The 17777-nt window shown below is 33.2% G+C and overlaps 1 protein-coding gene across 1 annotated transcript in view; it reads left to right on the top strand.

The window, feature by feature from the left end:
* LOC114330397 (ABC transporter G family member 23-like) overlaps positions 1–17777 on the top strand; it is a 172514-nt gene that overhangs the window by 131976 nt on the left and 22761 nt on the right. Inside the window, exons 9-11 of the mRNA XM_050643853.1 lie at positions 2300–2534; positions 12603–12780; positions 14850–15033. Coding sequence (XP_050499810.1) covers positions 2300–2534; positions 12603–12780; positions 14850–15033 — 597 coding nt within the window. The remainder of the gene's footprint in view (positions 1–2299; positions 2535–12602; positions 12781–14849; positions 15034–17777) is intronic.

Here is a 17777-nt window from a genome sequence, read left to right as displayed (position 1 = left end):
ATAAAAATATCAGAAAAGAAATGCAAGGCAGAATTTACAAAACCTTCATCAGGACAATAATTACACAGAGAGGACAAAAAGAATGCTACAAAAAGCAGAGGTGAAAACCCTTTGAAAAATCGGTGGCAGGTCACTATGGGACAGAGCTGCAAGTACAGATATACGATGGAAATGCAAGGTGGAGAACATAAGAACTGAGTAAGAAACAGAAGAGCAGAATGGAACGACAACATATATGCCGGATAATAATAAATAGAGTAAGAAGTAAAGATAGCGAGAAACGGTATCTCAATAGGAAGACGATTAGTGGGAAGACCACAAAAATGATGGAACGACAATTTACTGGAGGCACATTGAAAAAACAGATAGACTCATGTCTACACAAAAAGAAAAAGAAGCATATATTACTATAGAACAATCAAAATTTTGGGACATTCAAAATCACGGGTTTGTTTAAGCGTTGTTTCTGAGAAAACGGTTCATTTTACATAAAAACTCCTGAGAAACATCTTTATTCAAAAATTATACTCAGCTCTTGTTTGAAACATTTTTTATACAGCCTACAGATTCTTGGTAAATGGAAGTTTTCCATCATCTTTCCTACAACCCGATGGTACACTTCGCATCATATAAAACAGGTACACTTTTTTTTCCCAATGTAAACCTGTGTTCAGACTGACAATTATTGTTCGTGAATCACGTCGTTGTTGCCATCAAAGATAACGGAATTGCACTAAATCTAAATACGAAAAAATAACGTTTAAAATGTATATTTCGAATTTTAATACATATATATTTAAATTTCACACTTGTTCACTGTAAAAGTTATTCATTTTGTATTAATTTAAAATTTAATTTTTAATTTTTCCAGTGTGTTTTATTTATGCTACACAACTTAATGCAGTTTTGTCCTACAATTTACGAGAAACCAATCACACCTCTCGATTTGACATTAAACGTAATAATTTAAAGTCACGTCAAGATTTATTATCTATTAATATTTTTGAATTGAAATATTTTCATAAATTATAATAAAACACGAATCAATGTATGGATACTTAATTGAGATGGCGGAAAATTACAATTATTGTTTTAGTTTTTAGTATATTAAAAAATGCGGTCTGTCGCACAGCCCTGTTTTTACCTAGTTTGATATAATATTTTCGTTGAACTGGCAACGTTGCCCTAGAAATTAGAATGACACTTGTGACAAGATCAACTTACACAACTTGAAAAACACGATTTTCGGTTATAAGAGTTGTACCAGTTTTTTTTTGACGCGAAGTGTACGAGTGATAAACTTATTTGCATCTTTTTTGGGATCCCAAAATTGATATTGTCAGTAGTAATTGCACGAGAGCTCTAAAATTATCGATTTGTTTCCCGAGTGACACTTTGACAATTTTAATTTGTTAAATTATGTCACGAGGTCAACAAGTCGATAATAATTTTAGAGATCGAGTGTAATTCACTGAAATTATTTCATGAATAAAATTGTCTTTTTAAATCATTTTAACTAATATTTTATTGATATATTTACCTGAATATTTGCTAAACCTGTTTCTTGGTGTTCTCTGTGACAAGTTGTAAAACATTCATTGTCATTAATGTCACTGATTGTTCATTTTTGCGTAGTAACGAAGGGCATCTGACGCAATGTTTGACGACGGAAATTATCAAAAATTATCAGTAGTAATTGCACAAGAGCTCTGAAATTATTGAATTTTTCCCGAGTGACACTTTGACAGTTTTAATTTCACGAGCCGAAGGCGAGTGAAATTATGTCAAAGTGTCACGAGAGCAAAAATTCTATATTAATTTCAGAGGTCGAGTGCAATTTGTTGCGATTATTTCATGAATAAAACTGTTCAAAACCAAAATTTTATTGTAATTTATTTATGTAAGTACCATTAAACACACAGTTTTTATAAATATTTGACGATTGAAAGTCATCACTTTTATAATTTTTAAAACATTAATTGTCATTAATGTCACTGAATGTATTATTTCGTAGCAACGAAGGGCATCTGACGTAATATACTTAACGACGGGAGATTATCAAAAATTATCGATTTAATTCAGATTTCTGTAGCTTTCTATTGGTCAGAATCTCCTATGAATGAAATAATCACTGTAATTTTTATTTCTGTAGCTTTCTATTGGTCAGAATCTTTTATGAATGAAATAATCAGCAAAATTCAGCGTGTTCTTATGATTTTTAGATGTTCAGTGGCGTTTTCGTTTTTGACGACTGGACTAAAGTAGCGTTTACAAATAATAAAAAGTAATATATTTTTAGGGGTATTATATTTTTAATGACATTTCCAATTCTACAAGTAGGGGTATTTATGGGAGCCGTAGGTGGAGACATTAGAAGCATACCCTTGGGAATCGTTAACGACGAAGCGATGAGCGTTACATGCCCAGGCTTTTCATTTAACGGTACGGCAACTGCTACAGACGATAGAGCCTGTCAGCTTAGGAATATCAGCTGTCGGTTTTTATCGTATCTGGACCATCCCATGATAGAAAAGGTAAGTCAAATATATTTGTGTTTATATTATAAGTTTTGACTTTATTTTTTCCATTATAATTTGATTACAGGGATACATTTGACTTCAGGTATTCTAACCTGACCTTACCCATTATACACTTCTTGCCTCACTTTCGTGTCAGAAACGTGGATGATGACAAATCGTGAATAGGAACGTTTACGCTGTTTTAAACGTAACATTCTGAGACATACTTATAAAGGCGTGCAGGAAAACGGATTATGGCATAGATGCTATAATTTCGAGCTTTACCGCCTTTATAGTGAGTCTAGTAGGTATTGCCCAGATAGCAATATAAACTTGTTTCAAACTTGCAATAAGTTTGATATATCAAACATGAAAGCTTGCTGCAGGTTTGCCATGACAACTTTGCAAACTTGCAGCAAGTTTAAATCAAACTTGCTAGTTACATTGTGACAAACTTGCATGAAGTTTGTTTTTTCAAACTTGATACAAACTTGATGTAACAAACTTGCTGAAGATTTGTTTTTGTTTTGTTGCATGAAGTTTGTTTTTTCAAACTTAATACAAACTTGTTTAAGGTTTGTAACTATTTATTAATCAGTCAACTAAAATACAATCCATTGTCTAAAATTCTTTATTGGAACTTACATTAAACCCGCTAGCTTCAGAGTCCGATGCTCAATTTTGTCTATCAGCTCTGAAACAAATAAAAGAAATTGTTATAAATTCTTGCTGTGTGAACAGAATTAATATTTGCTATTAAAAGAGATTAAAAGATGTTAAAGTAACAATTTTACAATAGAATCTAAAACTTATTTATATATAATATATTATATTTGATATAAATTATTATATATAAATTAAGGATCACTCGAAGAGTGGTGGGTTTTTTGGTCAATAGGTGGAGAAATAAGACAAAGAAGGTGGCTACTTCATCTATTTATTCGAAGACGTTTCGCTCTCTAATCAAAGAGCATCATCGGTTCATCTCAAAAAGACATGTAGCAGTCAAAGGTATAAAATTGTAAAAAAAGCTTGAAACAATGAACCATTGAATCGTTAGGTTGTAGAAACAATCAATAACTAAGTACAGTTTACAGTTTAACAAAGACTTTGAACAGCAAAAGCAGCATGTGGTTATCATACATGTGATTAAAAAAAATATGTAAAAAACTTGTATTCGCCGAGAAACTAAGTAAGATCACATGATCAACCTTCCAACAAAAGCATATTAATTTAGTTTGATTTTGACTTTAGGTAACATTATTAAAATGATTATAAAAGTTAATAGTAGCAAAATTTATAAAAAAGGTATTAAAAGTTACCACAAAAGCTTCTACACTATTCAAATCCACTCGGCAAAAAATGTTTATATATATATTATATATATATTATATATATATATATATATATATATATATATATATATATATATATATATATATATATATATTATATTTATTAATCCCACTTTCATGATAAAATTCCCTCCTATGCTCCTATGCTCCTATTTAAAAAAGATGTGAAAATATGTTGAATTATTTTCAAATATTTTGATTTTTTTAAATATTTTACGATTTGGACTGGATCAAGGATTCCCTTATAAGTTAACTTTTTCCCTTTTATGTTGAAAATTCTCGCAAAAAGGGAAATTTAACTCCGGTGGCAACACTTGAGAGAGGATAACTTAAGTTATTAATTATTATTAAGTTATTAAATTATTCTTAAGTTATTAAGTAAGCGTGACATGAGTCAGGGTAACGAACGAAACTGAACCGAACGTGTAAGTCAACCAAATAGATTGCACGCGTGACGTGGCTTTGCAACTGTAAGCTTGCAGCAAAGTTGCTACAAACTTGAATGTGCTTGAATCATCATCTTTGTCATAACAATATTTTAGCAAACTTAACACAAACTTGCCTCGTCATATTATTTTATGCAGCAATTTAAAATCAAAGAAGAATCAAACTTGCCACAAGTTTACATGCTATCTGGGTGGTATGTCCATTAAAATAAACAGGCTGCGGTGGCTAGGCCAATTAGAGAGAATGAACGAGATGAAGCCGTCGAAACACATTTATCACCCAAGACCGGACGAAGTGAGGAGAAGAGGGAGGCCCAGAGAACGATTTAAAGACCAGGTGGAAGACGACTTACGAGTGTTGAGAGTACGAATTTGGAAAACGAAAAGCGAGGAATAGGAAGCAAATTAGCATGCAAAAAAATAGAAGTAATCCATATCGATTTAATTTTTAAAGTCTCAAACAAATATTATTTACATGTATTGTTTACATTACGTAAATGGGAGACATTGGTTTTGCAATGTAGGCCAGTCGTTTTGAAAACACTGAAATCAGCAGTAGTTATGTTACTATTAGGAATTCATGGTCACATTCGGGTGCAGTCAATCATAACAAACAATTACGATTTATTTATAGATACGGAAAAAGTAAAGAAGGGATTATTCATTATTCAGACATCGACGTGGTTAGATCAGAGACGTTGTCCACCAACTAGTTACTGTCGTATTTAGTGTTCTAAATAAATATATTCTGGTAAATAGTGCTTTAACAAATCCACCCCATCATCAGGGGTAACCACCCCCGTACCGCCATACTCGGAACTACTCTTATTGAGTGTAACTTCGAGTATAGCGCTTTGTCTCTTCCCTATTGATTAAGTTCATTGTGTTCTTTTAGTTTTGCCTAGTTTGTAGAATCCTCTTATATGTTACTTTCGCAACTTTTCTATAATTTCCGTAATATTCTTTACCGTTATGTTAAAGTATCCTTTGTTAGCTACGGCTTTCTTTATTATGTTTTCTGGTGTGATTCTTCCTATTTGTTTTTGTTTTTATGAGCTCTTGCCTTTCCTGGCTAAAACTGTATGAAAATGCAATTTTCTGCGTCATCCCCCACCTCACACATTAAGCATCGATCGTTATTTGTCTTCTTAATTTTACATGTATATGTCCTAAAAGATCCTTGACCAATCCAAAATTGTGTGAAATAAAAATTGCGATGTCTATGTTTGCGGACTATCCAGAGTTCTATATTGTTGATGAGCATCCTCGTTTAATTTGCTTTAGTTTTTTCTTACGGCTACTCTCTCTGCCACTTCCTCACACTATTTTTTCTGATTTCTTCCTTAATCTTTTTTAAATACCTCCCCTTATTGTACATAGTCACCCTCTCCTTAAGCATTAACTGGATTAGTACAACTCCTGCTATAATTTGTACAGCAGTTGCTGTGCTTGTTCTACATGTGCTTACAAGTATTAGTAGTGGTTTCCTTTGTGCCCTTTCTATGTACTTTTTTCTTTAATACTTTCTCCCTGACTGGAAGCGCATATAGAACTGTAGAGTTTACTATTCCTATTCTACTTTTCCCTTTTAGTATGACCACCTCTATCTTCTCCGTCGTTAATACCAATTTTTTAACCCATATCGATACTTTGTTCGGAGCCTTGTTTCCCTTTCTATGATACCCCAATTTGTATTGTCTTCCATTATGATGGTTAGATCCTCTACAAAACTTTAACTCCAATACCCCGTTGTACACGATGTACATCAATCTCAGCACCATTCCCTGAGGAACTCCCGACTTTTTTAAAAATGAGGTCACTCTTGTGTAACGAAGCATGTACCTTGAAAGTATCTGCTAGTAACCGCTTAGAGACTTTTGCAATGTGGTTGTATAGACGAACAATAATAATCGGCTAAGCAGACAAATAAAGTCTCCTTCTTTTTGCAGTACCGTCTCCTATCGGAGGTTGGCTACCATCACAGCAATTTTAACTTTGTTGGATGCAGCTCTGAACAATTGTATTGAACTGCACCCGTACCACTTCCTTAAATTTCGCAACCAGGAAATCCTTCTACGTCCCACATTTCATTTTCCCGAGATTTTTCCTTCTATTATGATCCTTAACAGGGAGTACTTTTCGCCTCTCATTATGTGGTCCAGATATTCCAGTTCTTTCGTTTGTATTGTTTTTATGACTTCACATTCCTTCCCCATCTTCAGCAAAACATCTTGATTTGTCACTCTATCTGTCCATGGTATTTTCCACATTTCACACAAATAAAGTAGTTCTCAACAAAACAAGAGCTAATCGTCAGCTAATTGATAGCGTCAAATCCAGGCAAATATCATATCTTAGAAATATTATGCAGGGAAAACAGTGTAATATTCTTAGACCTTAGACTAATTATGATGGGTAAAATATAAGGATGCAAGAAAATTAGTAGAAAACAAGCCTCGCATTTGAAGAATATCATACTATGGACCTGGATACGGAGAGTCAAACAACTTTTCAGAATAGTTCAAGACATAGACAGTCTAGCTGTGTTCATCGCCAGCGACAAGGGGACTTGATAAGACACGTTGAGAAGAAGGATAAAATGATAAAATCAGAGTATGTAGAATAATTTTGGATAGTGAAATAAGTTTGTTAAATAATGGAGTAATAGATGGGAATATGTGCAGTAGGTACTCACAGTTAGAGCTTAATGGATTAAAGATGAAGCCTTTTGTGACAGAAATTTTAAAAAGATGCGGAAAGAAAAAACCTATACCGGCCTATACCTAACCTATACCTATACCGGCTATGAAGTAAGGTACTAAATGTTAAGCATTAAAAAAGAAGAACAGCTACGTATGGCGGAAATGAGAAAGAGAGAAATGTAATTAAGGAAGCAGCCCATATTCTTCCTGATGTGCCTATCCGTGACAAGTGTTGGCTGTCATCATGGCAATCTTTATCTTAACTGCAGGAGCGCGGTAAGCTGCACAGATGTTGTGTTGAACCAGGTTCTAACTAGAACCCCGGTGCAAATTGATCCTAAGCGAGACACAACCTGCACCGGCGAACTACGTGGACAGTTTTGTGAAGCACGCTTGTAAGCGAGAGACCGCAAATTGAACATTGAACCCATCCTACGATCAGTGCATGCGTTCGCAGGTCTCGCTTGGGAACATTTGTCATCGGCAATTGGCGTACGCGTACAGTTTTCTTGGGTCGTGGACTCACTGCCAGTTGTTTATTTTTATTTGCGAGATGGGCATATCTAAACTAATTGAACTCGTTCGCGACCATCCCGTGTACCCCAGGCTGTGGGTGAAAAATAGGTCGATTTCAGGATATAATTCAGGAATTTTTGAAACCTATTAAGTGTTGTAAAGGACGATGCCAGGAATAACTTCTACTAAAATGTAACCAAAAATATTGTGCGCTTTTTTTATATTGCGATTTTCATTTGTTATATTTGCAATTTTTAAAGATTTTTAATTTTGCAGCTTAGGATATTGATTTTAGAGAAAAACTTTTGAATAGAAAGTTGTAGTAAATTAAAAAACCTACAATTTGAGCTATGGTAAGTTTAATTTCGTTTATTGGTTATTGCAAAACAGCCTGCGAAAAGTCCAAAATGGCCGTTTTTTACAATTGCGATATTTATTGTACAAATCATTTTTTTATATTTTTTAAAGCTTGAAAATGAAGATCTTTCAATTCCAAACATAAAAAAATTGTAAAGCCAGATTAACGAATTTGTTGCTTAGATATTATAAATTGTTTATCCCATGAGGTCAAATGTCGAAGGCTATAACTTAAAAAAAAATCGTAGAGAGTTGGTGAAACATCCAATCTCCTTCAAAAGAGTTATATTTTCATATTCTGATGTAAATAAATGCGTAAAACATTTTTAAACCTCTAATTTTTGGTTTTGAAAATAAGGGGGCATATTTCGTTATAAACATTTAGAGCTGAAGCGGCCCTGTACATCCTATGAATTTTTAACTTACAGATTATTGTTGCTGAAGACGAAACTAAGATTTATAAGAAAATAAAAAAATTCTACGACCAACTGAAGCCGAGATAATTTTTGGGTTTGAAAATAAGGGGCAAATTTCGTTATAAACATTTAGAGCTGAAGCGGCCCTATACATCCTATGAGTTTCTAACTTACAAATTAAAGTTGCTGAAGACGAAACGAAGAATTATAAACAAATAAAAATTTTCTACAACCAACTGAAGCCGAGATAATTGTTTTTTTTTTCTTAAATCGTAGTGCCTTTATTTATAACAATTAAAAAATTATTTTACAGTCATTGACTAAAGAAAGACTTATATTATCTTAAAATAAAAATTATTATAAAATATAAGTGCATTTAATTATTAAAAATTATTTTTAAAATCGGTGCATTTGCGAGCGGCCGAATTTTGCAAATCGCCCGGCTCGCTTCAAATCCGCGCGCAAAGAAAAAGTTTTATATTTTATAATAAGAATAATATTATACAATATAAAATTTTTCTTCTTGTAATGACTATCTGTTTTGGATGTTCCCCAACATCCAAAACGGATAATCACTACAAGAAGAAAAAGTTTTATATTGTATAATAAGAAGTAACGTTATTATTATTATTATATCTATATAACAATGAGAAAATTAAAAATATAGATATATTTCATATATATGTATCATTTTTGTAATATTATTTCTTCAGAAATGAGATTTCACATATAAAAGTTTATCAAGAAAAACAAATACAGTGGTAAACAGACTGTATATTATAATGGTAATATTATTAAATTGTTTTCTGTCAAAATTTAATATAAGTTACGTAAAAATTTTCCGAGCGCGCGGATTTGAAGCGAGCCATGCAAAAGCGATTTGCAAAATTCGGCCGCTCGCAAAAGCACCGATTTTAAAAATAATTTTTAATAATTAAATGTAATTATATTTTATAATAATTTTTTTTAAGATAATATAAGTCTTTCTTTAGTCAATGACTGTAAAATAATTTCCTAATTGTTATAAATAAAGGCACTACGATTTAAGAAAAAAAAAAAAATATCTCGGCTTCAGCTGGTTGTAGAAAATTTTTATTTTTTTATAAATCTTCGTTTCGTCTTCAGCAACTTTAATCTGTAAGTTAGAAACTCATAGAATGTACAGGGCCGCTTCAGCTCTAAATGTTTATAACGAAATTTTCCCCCTTATTTTCAAACCTAAAAATTATCTCGGCTTCAGTTAATCGTAGAATTTTTTTATTTTCTTATAAATCTTAGTTTCGTCTTCAGCATCAATAATCTGTAAGTTAAAAACTCATAGGATGTACAGGGCCGCTTCAGCTCTAAATTTTTATAACGAAATATGCCCCCTTATTTTCAAACCCAAAAATTAGAGGTTTAAAAATGTTTTACGCATTTATTTACATCAGAATATGAAAATATAACTCTTTATAAGAAAATTGGAATTTTCACTAACTCTCTACGATTTTTTTTCAAAAAGTTATAGCCTTCGACATTTGACCTCTTGGGATAAACAATTTATAATATCTAAGCAACAAATTCATAAATCTGGCTTTAAAATTTTTTTTATGTTTGGAATTGAAATATCTTCATTTTAAAGCTTTAAAAAATATAAAAAAATGATTTGTACAATAAATAATGCAATTGTAAAAAACGGCCATTTTAGACCTTTCGCAGGCTGTTTTGCAATAACCAATAAACGACATTAAACTTACGATAGCTCAAATTGTAGGTTTTTTAATTTACCACAACTTTCTATTCAAAAGTTTTTCTCTTAAATCAATATCCTAAGCTGCAAAATAAAAAATCTTTAAAAATTGCAAATTTAACAAATGAAAATCGCAATATAAAAAAAGCGCACAATATTTTTGGTTACATTTTAGTAGAAGTTATTCCTGGCATCGTCCTTTACAACACCTGATAGGTTTCAAAAATTTCTGAATTATATCACGTTTTTTCACCCACAGCTTGGGGTAGTGGTATAATAGCAGCCACGAGGACTATATGAGGACGAAATTGAAAGACGAATTATGAAAGAAAATAGGAAATAAAATGAATGCGGCTGGTACCTAAGTACCTACAATTTATTGTGATAAGTACATAAAAATAATAGTATGTATAGTCAAAATTCCGAGTGAACATTGCTCTGCCATTAAATTCTGATAACTTTATTACTAGTAGACTAAATAAACGGCGATACCAAATTAATAATCAAAGTTATGCCATTATGAGAACAAAAATTATTAAAAGGATGGCTTTCTATAGGCATAAAAATTTTGTATAATTTCATAAATCTATAGATTATTGTTGAAAAATGATTTACGTTATCTATTTAAAACCGTACAACTTTCTTAAATAATTCATATTGTCAATTGAAATTGCCAAATTGACATATATTTCATACCTACTGTTATTGAAAAAGAAAAATTATATGTTGTTCACAATATTGATATGATATGCAATTATTATATAAAAGTATATTGAATTATGTGTATTTTTCTTGCAGTACTGCATTTTAATAATTTATTTTATTTACTACATACAATTGTTAACCTTTTAATTAATAACATAACCTAAATCTTACTTTTCTTCTTATAATTTTTTTTGGGCTATGGCCTTGACAATTATCCAGCAACCAGAACTAATATAATTGGCCAATATAATTAAAAGTGCAAAAAATGTTGCCGAGCTATGAAACCAGGTGTCGCTTTTCCGAACTTGCACGGTCCCATTTACCCGCAAATTCAACTTGTCGCCATTGTACATTTTTGTTTTGTTTATAAAAACAAAATATGTAGATAGTGTTATTTTATGACCGATCAGTGGCGGAGGGATTATTAAATAACTCTGATATTATTTTAAATGTATTGTGTGCAGAAATAAAATATAAAATATTCAGTGTAAGACATCTTTTTATGCGCCCGCTTATGATCGAATTTTCGAAAGTCATGCCGCTACGAGTACTAGGGAGGTATTTAAAACGTTACAAGTACGGAAATATCGATTTAAAGTTGCCTAGGTACTAGGTACTTAGTACCACTGAGAACCGGTATCAAAAGTAACCGTTACACGTCCGCACTAATTTTGCCCGTCTCTATTCGCCACAGTGACAGCTAACGGTTGGGTCGGGTTGGGTTCAATATGTGGTGCGCTAGAAAAATAAAAGCACGGGTCACCCGTCCTGCCGGCGCAGGTTGTGTCTCGCTTAGGTTCAATTTGCGCCGAGCCTAAGGTTCTTTAACCAGGATGTTCGTCTTCTTCCTGGGCCTCGGTTTCCAATTTCTTTGCAGGATGGCTTGTAGGAGGGCATATCTGGATTCATTTCGCATTATGTCTCCGAAGTATTTTAACTTTCGAGATTAGATGGGGGTCAGTACCTCTCGGTTAATTTCATTCATCTTAGGACCTCCTCATTTGTGACCTGGCCAGTCCACGGAATTTTAAGAATTCTCCAATATAGGCACATCTCAAATGCTTCCAATTTTCTGCACATATCGTCGTTTCTGACCATGTATAGTGATAAACTAATAGGTCTGGATCCCACGTATGAAAAAAAAGTTGATTAATAGCAAACTGAAAATTTGTTAATAGCTTAAGGGTGTCTAGTCGGATAAACTTTGATATATGGGAACACTGGAACAGGGGCAGCTTTAATTGTGGAACAGGTTAAAAATTTGGAACGGTCAGACCACGAAAACGGCACATTTATTTTGTCCGACAGAATAGACTTAAACTCTCCGAACAGAGATTAAACTCTCATGCAAAAATCAGACTGCAATTTATCACCTGTCATAATTCCTGTCATTTGACATATTCTACATGTTCCACTCATTAAAACGCCCATTTGGTGATAAATAGCAGTCTGATTTTTGCATGAAAGTTTAATCTCTGTTCGGAGAGTTTAAGTCTGTTCTGTCGGACAAAATACATGTGCCGTTTTCGTGGTCTGAGCGTTCCAAATTTTTCACCTGTTCCACAATTAAAACTTCCCCTGTTCCAGTGTTCCCATATATCAAAGTTTGTCCGACTAGACACCCTTAAACTATTAACAAATTTTCAGCTTGCTATTAATAATTTTTTTCTTCATACGCATACGCGGGATCTAGACCTATAATATAAAATGATGATATTAGACATGCTACATTGAATTTACAAATGTGTTTAAATAGTGTATGAAGTAGCAAGTAACATAAAGTAAGATAAAAAATTGTACGCAAATAATATAACTATTTATTTAACAACATTATACTTAGATATGCTTTTCTTGTAGGTTCATTTTGAGACTCTCGAGGATGCCAAAGATGCAGTCTTGCATGGCAAGATAGTAGGAGCTATGTACATGTCTTCGAATTTTACATCATTTTTAGAAGAAAGAATCGATAAAGGGAAGGATATCGAGAAAGATATTTTGTCTTTGAGTGAGATTAAAGTTTGGATGGATATGTCAAGTAGGTTAACAATTCTTTTTTTTTTATAAATGTCTGCAATGGTCCCAATATTAGTTTAAATAAATATCATCCAAGTTAAAAAAACCTTACTATTGCATGAGGGCGTAACCGGTGGAATGAATAATAAAAAAATTTAACCTTAATAAAATTTAATAATGATCAAAAACTATTTTAAGTGTTTTTTTGTGATATCTCATGTGCTGCCCTGGATCTTTTTAATTTCTTACAATTATTAATTTTTTAAAAATATTCAAACTCCCAACAAAGTTTATAAAAAACTCATAGGAATTTTTTCATTTCTAATGACATCGCTCTCTCTTTTCGTAGTACTTTAAAACCTTTGGCCATAGCTAGAAAGTTAAAACTTTATACACTTCAAAAATCTTTTTTTTCTCCAATTCCTTCGGTTGTCATAAATGTATACAAAACATATAAGTTTTTTCAATTGTTTTAACAATTATTATTGTTCTTCTTCTCGTAGCATTACAGCCCGGGGTAGGTCTTAGCTGACTGTACAACTCACTTCCATCTCGAACCGTTGTCCATGATAGTTGTGTCAGTGGGTACCCCATTGTTCTTAGATCTGACCATACCAGGGCCGTAACTACGATGTTGGGGGCCCCGGGGCAAACGTAATCTGGGGGCCACTACCCACAGCGCAAGGGGGTCCGGAAAAATGTTTGATATTTAACCCTTGAAAACGCATTTTCCCTCCTGTGTGAACACCACATTCTCTTCTTTCTTTTTTTTCAATAATTATAAAATTAGCAGCGCTGAGGCATACATCTTCATCTGTATCTGACATTGTGGACGGATCATCAACGAATGCGTTCGTTCGCTACAATGTAAATGGTCTTACTTTGTAGCCTTAAGGTGCCTTAAGCAACTGCAGTGTGAGCCAAACACACTCAGTGAAGCTGGTCAGTTTGCTGGTGGGACTGATCCTAATGTGCTCATTCTATCTTACCCTTACCCTTCTTTTCAAAATATGGTACCATGTGGTTCCCTTCACATACCAAGATGTGGTCTGGGAAAATTGGTTAAGACAAAGTAGCTGGGCTGGGACCTGGGGCCCCTATTCCGGTTGCATTTTAATTTTTATTTCGCCAAAGAAACTAATTTCCTCAGCAACAATTTATATCTTTACGAAAGGTCTCCGGGGCCCCAGCTTAGCCCGGGTCCCCTCTTCCAATGGCATTCAGTGGCGTAACTAGTCTGACTGCGCCCCAACGCATGTATTTCCTGGACGCTCCTATTCGTAGAAAAAGTTTTCAGAATATCAGTTTTTGTGCCCCCCATTTTAGGTTTTATTACGCCGAAATAAATAATTTCCTAACTAATAATTTAAATTTTTATGTTAAGATCTCGGGGGTCCCAGCTTAGCTCAGGTCTCAGGGCCAGGACCCCTGTTCTGTTACAATTGCATTTTAGTCGAAAAGACTAATTTCGCCAGTGAAAAATTAAGATTTTATGTTGCTGTCTTTTTAAAACTGTGTCATTTGAAAATATTTCGTTGATATCGGCTTTTAAATTACATATTTTTATTTTCCTCGTTAAACTTTATGCACGGCCAACCAAAAGGGGACCTCTGCGGGCCCCCTTGACCGGGGGCCCCGGGGCAGTGCCCCGGTTGCCCCAAAGGTAGTTATGACCCTGGACCATACGTTATCTCTTCATCGCATTTGTGGACGTCCTAAGGGTCTTCTTCTTGTCGGGACTTCCTCCCAGATCAACTTGGTAAGACGGCTACTAGGGAGTCTATGGACAAGGCCAGCCCATTTTAGACGTTGGGATTTAATCTCTTGGACTACGTCGCTAGCCCTATACATCTGTTTGATCTTGACATTTGTTCTCAATCGGTATTGGTTAGTATTCGGATCGTAATAGGTAGATCGTTAGTATTCGGATCGGACTTTTCTTTCCATTGTTTTTGTCAGCGTCCACATCTGACACCCATACATACAAGAAGTGTTGATCCCGATAAATTTAGTTTTTTATTACTTTTCCTTAGTGGCAAATATTTACTTTTTATGAGTTTTATAACTATTATGTTTTTATTTTGTTAATAGACCGCCAAATAGGAGCTACCTTAAAATACAAGCTCATTGATTTATACACCAAATTCCAAAACAGCTTATTTGATGATTGTGATTTTGTTCCTGGCTTTGGCGACTTGCCTGTTAACATAAATTTCATTTATGGAGATGGAGATGAGCCGTACACAGTTTTTATGATACCGGGAAGTCTTATTACGTAAGTTAAATATAATTATTTTTAAATCAATCTTAGAAATGTAAAATTGCGTGGAGTCCAGTTTCCTCCATTACATAAAATCTAGGGATATACGGTTGTTCCAAGGGATCTCTGCGCAAACATAATGATTAGAACATTAAGTAAAATGTATTATCTTAATAATCTTATATCTAAATAAATTGCGGTCCTCGATCAAATAAAAAACAAGCGATTCTTCAAAAAGTAAATTAATTATTACTTAAAATTTCAAAATTAATAAATAAAAGGCATGGACCACAATTTTTTAACCTGAAGAGCTTTTTGGTTCTTACGTAAAATGTTCTCATTACATAAATGAACTTAAAATGTTAAAAATAGGAAATAGGCCGGGATCCCGCATACCAAAAATAGTTGATTAATAGCAAGCTGAAAATTTGTTAATAGCTTAACCTTGTCTAGTCGGACAAACTTTGATGTACGGGAACACTGGAACAGGGGAAGTTTTAATTGTGGAACAGTTTAAAAATTTGGAAGTCAGATTACGAAATTATCCCATGTATTTTGTCGGACAGAACATCCAATAATTGATTTGTTACCCTTTCATTAAACTCTCAAGCAAAAATCAGACTGCTATTACTAACCAACAGGATTCCTGTCATTTGACATGTTCTTCGTGTTCCACTCATTAAAATGCCCAGTTAGTGATAAACACCAGTCTGATTTTTGCATGAGAGTTTAATGATATGGTAGCAAATCAATTGGAAATTCTGTCCGACAAAATACATGGAACGTTTTCGTAGTCTGATGTTCCAAATTTCTAACCTGTTCCACAATTAAAAGTTCCCCTCTTCCAATGTTATCCCTGTTCCCCTCATAAACTAAAAGAGATAAAAAAATGTTTCAAGTAAAATTTGTTCCTTAATAAAAAACGAAGAAAAAAACGTTTACTAAACTTAAATCGAACAATTAGAACTCAAGATATTGTAAGATTAGTGCACAATACAAATTGAAAATTGCAAAATAAGTATTTTTCGAAGCTTTATCGATTGTAACTCGGCTTCTACGAACGCAAATGAGCCTTTGAAGACCGCATTTTAAAGCTTAATTAATAGGCTTCCAAGCAAAGTTTGTTAAATTACTTTATCTTTATTTGTTTTAAAGGTATACCCGTTTGAATTTATAATTTTCTTTAAAAAAATGTACATTAATTTGTTTATAAGGGTTTCAAGCAAATTTGAGCTATAAAAATTTATACTTTAATTAACAATACTGATAGAAGAACTCAAAAGGAACAATTTGAGCTTATGAAAATGTTCGTAAGTTGAGTTCGTAAGATATCGATATTTTGGCCACGAATTTCGCCACTTACTTGACTGTGAGCCGATCTTGCGCCTCATAGCGCGCCATTAAAATATCGATATCTTGGCCAAAAACACACTTATGAACATTTTCATAAGCTCAAATTGTTGCTTTTGAGTTTTTCCATCATAATTGTTAATTAAAGTAATATTGTTTATAGCTCAAATTTGTTTGAAACCCTTATAAACAAATTAATGTAAAATTTTTTTTAAGAAAATTTTAACTTCAAACGGGTATAACTTTAAAACAAATAAAGATACAGTAAGTTAACAAACTTTGTTTGGAAGCCTATTAATTAGGCTTTAAAATGAGATCTTCTAAGGCTCATTTGCCTTCGTAGAAGCAGAGTTACGATCTATAAAGCTTAACGAATTTCGTCACTTACTTGACTGTGAGCCGATCTTGAGCCTCATAGCGGGCCATTAAAATATCGATATCTTGGCCAAAAATACACTTACGAAACCCTTATAAACAAATTAATGTACAATTTTTTTAAGAAAATTATTACATCAAACGCGTATAACTTTAATACAAATAACGATAAAGTAATTTAACAAACTTTGTTTGGAAGCCTATTAACTAAGATTTAGAATGAGATCTTCTAAGGTTCATTTGAATTCGTAGAAGCCCAGTTACGATCGATAAAGCTTCTAAAAATACTTATTTTGCAATTTGTAACTTGTATTGTGCACTAATTTTACAATATCTTGAGTTTTAATTGTTGGATTTAACTTTAGTAAATAAACGTTTTTTCTTCGTTTTGTATTAAGACACAAATTTTATTTGAAACATTTTTTTTATCTCTTTTAGTTTATGAGCCAGAGCCTTATAAACAATTAAATTGTTTATAACAATTTTTTGACCACTCGGATCGAAATTCACCCTCGAAATTCGTAATCAGCAGCCAAAAATCCATAGGAAACCGTTGAGTTAGTCCATCAGAATTGAAAAGGACACGGTGACCCCTCTGGCGCCTAGACTAAATCATAAAATGTCTATTCACACTTAACTTTAAATCAACCGGTTGGTGGAAGTAAAGTCATTCAACCCTAGAAGCCAACTGTTCGTACGTAAAAAGACAACGACCCTCAAATAGGTCCAGTTCTCTTTTCTCTAGTTAGCAAAAAAGCAATATAATGGATGTACCGGCTCATACTAACGTAATGGAACTGGTGAAGATGAAGACATAATAGGAAGCAGCTTTTATATGCAGAGCGACAATAGAACTCAAATAAGATAAAAATTATCAATCATTTATTATTCAACATCCACAGACACCGCAATACAAAGCTAAAATACCCCAAAACTTGCCGCCTGGTTATTTTACACCATAAAGCCTGACAACTTAAACTAAAATACATATAGACATTTTTAATAGGTATTTCAAGAAAGAATATGCCACTGTG

This window comes from Diabrotica virgifera, chromosome 2 (genome assembly GCF_917563875.1).
Source record: "Diabrotica virgifera virgifera chromosome 2, PGI_DIABVI_V3a".
NCBI lineage: Eukaryota > Metazoa > Arthropoda > Insecta > Coleoptera > Chrysomelidae > Diabrotica > Diabrotica virgifera.
The sequence above is the reverse complement of the archived record's forward strand: the minus strand, read 5'-3'. Positions and strand labels throughout refer to the sequence as shown.